Source organism: Cyprinodon variegatus, unplaced genomic scaffold (genome assembly GCF_000732505.1).
Source record: "Cyprinodon variegatus isolate N-32 unplaced genomic scaffold, C_variegatus-1.0 Scaffold4, whole genome shotgun sequence".
Taxonomy (NCBI): Eukaryota; Metazoa; Chordata; class Actinopteri; order Cyprinodontiformes; family Cyprinodontidae; genus Cyprinodon; species Cyprinodon variegatus.
Window position 1 is genome coordinate 3148934 of NW_015150457.1, and position 6484 is coordinate 3155417.

The window sequence follows — 6484 nt, forward strand, 5'->3', positions numbered from 1 at the left end:
CTGAAAATTGAAAAAAAAAAAAATATTTCCCTCATGCAGATACAATGGAATGTAAGCTTTTTTTTTTTTTTTTTTAAACTATTGGTTGTTGTTTAATCTAGTTATTAAAAATATAAAAGCATTACCAATGTCTCCACATTTATTTTTGCCCATTATGAACATTTATTTGAAAACCTTACAATTTTTTTTATTAAAATAAACCTTTTACCCTATATAAGTCATCGTAGATATGGACCTTTAGACAGCAGTCAACCATCTTGTAGGTATTTGAATGGCCTACTCTTGTATTTCCCATTTTGAAGAAAAACTGTTTTATCTATTTATATGCCTGGACAAAAAAGCACAGGTAGCTGAAAATTCCTTAGACAATTAGATCTTGTTTATTTTTTCATAGTGGGACCTTACCCAATAAATTAGGTCTCCCAAATGGTTGGATTTTTCTAGAATATTCAGTTTAATGTTATGAAACTAAAAATCAAGACATACATCTATTGATAGATTTAATCAAAAAGGGGCCACTGTACATGCAAGATAGCCTTTATTAAAGCTCTAAAATATATTTCACTTTCACAAAGCCATGGCAATACCATAATCCTTTACTATTTGATTATTTACACCCAGTAACCAAAGAGCTCACTTAACAGAAAAAAACAAAACAGTTTGTAAGATTTATTGTAGCTGTCAGAGACTTAGGCACAAAAACCAAAGTTGAAACTTTGAATTTCAGGTTGCAAAAATGGGGGGAGGGGGTTGTTACATTAGCTAGAGGGAAAATAAAAGCCAGACAAAGGCAAGGAGGTGCAGCTGGTTTTAGTCTCCAGCTTCTTCTTCTCCAAAAGAGGAGTAATAATATACCAATAGTACAGACGGCTACATTGACCATGTAGGCAGATGCATAGTTCACCTATTTAAAACCTCTCTGTCATTTGTAAAGAGATGTATGAATGCACAGCAAAGCAGATCATGAACAAGAAGAGAAAAACATGAATGTACAGGAAAAGGCAAGGCATGGTCAAAACAACAGCTTTTTCATTGTCTCTATTTTGTTGTGAAAGGCCAGTATGACTCAGTACAGTATTGAGGACAGACTGGTTTGACCAGTTACTATCATTGGTACAAAGGTGAGCTTTTCTGAAAGTAGTCAAAAGAAGGACCTTGATTTTTGTCTTAAAGCAGTTTGATGATTGAGACAATAGGTTGAGAGGCTACATTAAAAAGAAATTATAACCAAGAATCTACAGTCCTTTTATTGTCAAATAAATAAGGATCAATGGAACGCCGCAGCCAGGCTTTGCATGCTCCATCACTAAACGCCTCCTGAATCTTTAGTGGTTCTTCAGTACTGGTGATGCTGGTGGATAAAGGTTAAAAATTCATCTTTGGACAGTTTCTCGGGGTCTATTCGGGTCTGAGAATCGTGGACGATGACTCCATCCACCCAGGCCCAGAAGAGTCGCTCAGCATAACAAACTCTGCAAAAACAAAACGCAAATAACACATAAACCAGATATTTGAGTGGTTGTTTTTTTATCTTTTCAATCTGCACTTCTTAAATGTATTTATTACCTTTAATTACTATTTTATGTAAATGACCACCAGATATATGTAGAATTTTAAGCTAAAAAGACAAAAAAGTGCTGCAAAATTACAAGTGGAAGGAAAATGGTGATAAACGGGATACATGGTGACTTAATTTGTAATCAGTCCACCTTAGTTTACACACGTTATATCCTCCTGCTGCCACACATACAGCACCAAGCATCCCCACGCCACGATAGATTCACTTGGGAAACAACGCTTTCACTTTAATGCCCAACTTTCTGACGTTCAATTTAGGGATGCAACTATTGATTATTTCGCTAATTGATAAATCTATCGATTTTTTGGGGGGATTTATCAATTAATAATCAGATAGCCAAAGGTCCCTTAAAGAAGAGTTCTTACTAAATTAAACCAGGGGAAACTAAATCTTTTCCACTTGAGGAGTTCTGGATCGAGCATATTAACAGACAAAAAGTACATTTTTTTACAAACTTGGTATAATTACTGCTTTTCTTGGGTTGCTCTGTCAGCTAAAGGCATATTTTATGGTCTCTATACTTCATTTAACGATTATTCTAATCCTAAATTGACGATTATCTCAATAATCTATTAATCATGATTAATCCGATTAATCATTTCAGCCCTAATTCAGTTACATAAAATCCCAGTTAAAGTTCTTAAAGTTTGTTACCACTTCACAGCGTATAAATAACCCTGCTACTACAGAACCACACAGGAAGGTGAAAACCTACCGAAAAGGAGCGGCCGCGTTTGGAGGCATGTCATAGGTTGATTTCTTGGTGGTCTTATTAAAGAAGAACTTCTTATTAGAGTTTTTGCTGTACGCCATTGTCCAAGGCTCTGAAGGGAGAAGGAAGGTTCTGTCTTTATTCCTTTATTTCAACACACTCTTTGATATATACCAAAAAATATGTAGAAGATACCATATTCAATAGCACATATACACACCATTGACAGTTTTAATGATATGGAGGCCTGTGGGGAGGAAGTGTCTGTCATCTCTGCCGGTATAGGACAAACGAGGAACTCCTCCTGAACTCTTTGTTATCTTCATCTCTAGTCTGAAGAGCATAATTTGATTAGTTTGTGTTTTTTTAACAGTCACCTTTATCAAAAGTATGAAAATACCTAAAGTAATATTCTCATATAGATAACCAGGTGGAAACTCTTATATAGAAAATCATTTTTTTCTACCTGACGAAGATTTTCTCCATTTCCTCTAGTCTGTAAACTTCCTTAACTCTGTTTGGAAACAAAAAATAACATGTTAAACAATAGCAGGAGAAGTGGGAATCAGAGCATGTGAACGGAGCGCCGCACCGTGCAATTCCCAGTTTTACTAGACTTAAATCAAATAAATGTTATATTACAAATTTTACAATCCAACATTTTTAATTGACGTTGTAAGCGCATCGGAGCGAACTCAAGCTGCTTGCTCCACGCTAAGCTCACATTTTCTGGTGTGAATGTAAATAAGTTGCTTCCATTTAAAATAACAGGTTCAATTTGATAATAAATTATAACATACCATAATTTTCAGACTATTAGCCGCACCTGAATATAAGCCGCAGAAGCTAAATTGCATGATTTGTACATATAGAATAGAATAGAATAGAATTCAACTTTATTGTCATTGCACTGTCACAAGTACAAGCAACGAAATGCAGTTAGCATCTATCCAGAAGTGCTATAGAAGCTGCATAGGACTATAGGCCGCAGGTTTTTTATGTTTAATGTCCGTCTTTCTCGCTGTTGTTCTGTTTCGTACCACTCGCGGTAGAAGTCTGCTTCCGGAGGACCTCCGCATTCCCCCGCGCGCGGCTACCGTACTTGTGTGTTGAAGCAAATGTGACGTCATTATGGTGGATGGTAAAATCCATAGATTTAGGTATTACGCTAGTTGCCATTAGCTGTAAAAGTCCATAGATAAGCCGCATTGTTATATAAGCCGCAAGGTCAAAAAATGGGGAAAAAGTTGCGGCTTATAGTCCGAAAATTACGGCACTCAGAATTTAAGTCCAGATTTTTTTTGGTTTAATTAAAAAACAACAATAAAAACGGCCAAATCTGTTCAGAGTTATGACCTGATGGGGTTCATGTCTGGTCTACTGGGTTTTGCCACCGCCTTCACAAACTTCTCAGCCATCTGGATCCTGAAAAATAGATAAAACAAGTTTATTCAAGTAAATGTTGGTAAACGGTCACATTTCTCAACTCTTTTCACAGTTTTATCTTTTCTATCGTTCTCGATGTTTTACAGCACAAAGGGCCAAAAACCTGAGTATCTTAAATAATGTTTTGAGGGAACATTAGATTCCTTAAGATGCTTCAAATAAAGACTAAGGTAAATGAAAGACTTATTTTAAAAAGACATCCAGATAACTCTGCAGTCAGCTCATCGTACCGCTGGTTGAAGTGCTGATCTCTGACGTCAGTACCATTAAGAATCAGTGCATCCATAATATGGACCGCGCTGATTCTCCGCTGAGCTTTACCCTGAGAACCAAACATGCTGTTTATATATGTTACAGGGAATAAAAATGAAACACGTGTGTTTATTGTAACAACAAAGGAAGTCAGCTATTCCCATTTGAATAAAAAGCTCCTAAAACCAGACAGGATGTTTGATTTTGCTCTTAATAATGTCTGATCCTTTTCTCACCTCCCCTTTTAGTTCCTGAATGATCTCCACATTGAGCAGCGTTTCCCTTGGCAGCTCCAGCTTTAAACTTTCCATTTTCTTCCAGCGTAGAGGCATCTTCCCATCCCACATGTATATCTGAGACTTCTGCACAACCAAAAACACACAGATTATCTGCTTCCACTCTAAAAGCATAGGTTAAAGAAAGAAGAGCTGTGTTTTCACACCTACCCCCAAGGCAAGCAGGAAGATCTGCTCTCCGCCACCCACAATGCACCTGTAGTCAAAAATGTGTCGCAGCTTATTGAGCGTGTTGGAGTCCAGAGGGGTGACCTTCCCCTGGAACTCGCCCATATCCGCGTTCTGAGCCAACAAACAATAAGGACTATTAGGGACCAAACAGCATTACATCATTTTTTTCAGCTTATATCACTCATAAAAATATATTAATTTCTTTTTTTTTTAATATCAGACCTTAATCAGTTCGTAGAATTTGTTTTTTGGGTCGGATGAAGAGGGAGCGACTCTGGCTTTGTCTGGTACCTGGAAACAGTTCACCATAACAAACAACATCATACAAAACTACAATCACCTTCAACTGAGATAATTTAGAGGATTTGGAATGTTTTTATTAAAAGTAAATATAGCTAAATATATATAAATATAAGGGCACTAAATTTGGTACTCACCCCCCAAAGTTTTAGGCACTCTTTCCTGATGTCGGCTTGTCTCGGCTCTGAGAGCGTCCTTTAAATAATGCAACACAGTCATTTTCAGACATAAGAACATCTGCTTCTGTAACAACGAAAAAAGATAGATCCAAGCGTGTTTGCTTACGGGTCTACGACGAAAGCGTGGATCTTAGCCAAGGCCTTGATCTGGACCGCACAGAGGCTGAAGTCACAGTAGAACACAGCCTTCGTCAGCATCATTGTTAAATAAGCAGCTGTTAATGACTGGAAAGCTGGCCCTCTACCTCTCGTTTGAGTTGACCATGAACTGGAAGAAGTCTGTGTCGTCCTTTATGATGTGCAGCGGAACCACTTCTGTGACATCAGTGTCCCTGTCCTTGAGTACATTCAGTTTGAGGTTGACTTTGAACATGTACTCTCTGACCGCATCAGAGCCTGGCTTCAGACCGCGGCACACGATGTACCTGTACGCAGCAGTATGACAACAGATTTACTTCAAGGGGGGAATAATACCACAACCTCTTGGACCAAAGATCAATGTTGCAGCCAGAGCTGGCAGCTACTGATGATAAACAACAATCACCATCTGGGGTCAGTTAGTGATAGAAATGGGTGGAGAACCTAACTGGACTGCTTAAAATCATTTTCTGCTGTTCTATAGGGGTCCAACAGTAATCTATGCTTGGTCCTCTGCTATTTCCTTTGTATCGTCTGCTGCATTCTGCACAAACAAGCTTTCCACTCTAAAACTTATAAAACAAAAGATAACTGACAACTTTTTTGCGTAACTAGATTTCATTATGTTCATTTTTAAAAGGAGATAGAGGTGATTAATTTTTCAAATACTATTTATATCATTTTAATGTTTTTTATCATCAAAAAGTCACCATGACTTAAATAACTAAAAAGTATAAATCAAAGTAAGACGTTTATACCTGCATTTAGTGGCCTAAAGCTCAGATTTCAAAGTAAAAGACTTTCTAAACTCAGAACTTCAAAAGAGAAACTGTACAGCGGTGACTAATAGTTAGTTTAATTTATTATTTTCATCATTAAAACATACCCAACATGAAATGGGAAATAATATTCTAAATGCCATCAAGTATAGATATAGATATCTATAGGCCGTATCACATCAGCCTGGAATTTTTCTCTGTACTCTTTTCAATCTTTGGTGGTCTTTAGATGTTATAGTCATAAAGATTTTTATGAGTTCAATATTATGAATTATGTAAATGTGTCATTATTTGTGTAATGGAAAAACAACAGCTGTAAAATTATATATCATTAAAGGAGAAGTTCGGTTTTTAACACTTTTAGCTTATTTTCTGTAGTGTCCAGGATGAAATCGAATGATCGACACCAAAATTTTGACAATTGCTCCTGTCTCTGCTTTTTGGCTCATTTAGAATCAACCCCTGGCTGCTTAAGAATGGCTTTCATAGAGCATGTCCGATAATGTCCTTAAAACAACCTTAAACGTTCTTTTTTTTAAATATGCTACTCACCGGGTCGTCAGCGCTGTTCAATGACGTTCCGAAAAAAGTTTCGTAAAGAAAAAACGTTCCTGTAGTGTTTTATTCAGCAT

General features: G+C 36.9%; 1 protein-coding gene across 1 annotated transcript in view; it reads right to left on the reverse strand.

The window, feature by feature from the left end:
- Nucleotides 1-405: 405 nt before the first annotated feature.
- The window catches only part of cmtr1 (cap methyltransferase 1), a 12792-nt gene continuing 6713 nt past the window's right edge, over nucleotides 406-6484 (reverse strand). Inside the window, exons 13-24 of the mRNA XM_015373501.1 lie at nucleotides 5181-5360; nucleotides 5042-5098; nucleotides 4894-4951; nucleotides 4679-4747; nucleotides 4436-4567; nucleotides 4226-4351; nucleotides 3968-4059; nucleotides 3648-3716; nucleotides 2758-2805; nucleotides 2512-2624; nucleotides 2295-2403; nucleotides 406-1472 (exon numbers count right to left, since the gene is read on the reverse strand). Of these exons, the coding sequence (XP_015228987.1) occupies nucleotides 1337-1472; nucleotides 2295-2403; nucleotides 2512-2624; nucleotides 2758-2805; nucleotides 3648-3716; nucleotides 3968-4059; nucleotides 4226-4351; nucleotides 4436-4567; nucleotides 4679-4747; nucleotides 4894-4951; nucleotides 5042-5098; nucleotides 5181-5360 (1189 nt within the window). The 3' untranslated portion in view covers nucleotides 406-1336. The remainder of the gene's footprint in view (nucleotides 1473-2294; nucleotides 2404-2511; nucleotides 2625-2757; nucleotides 2806-3647; nucleotides 3717-3967; nucleotides 4060-4225; nucleotides 4352-4435; nucleotides 4568-4678; nucleotides 4748-4893; nucleotides 4952-5041; nucleotides 5099-5180; nucleotides 5361-6484) is intronic.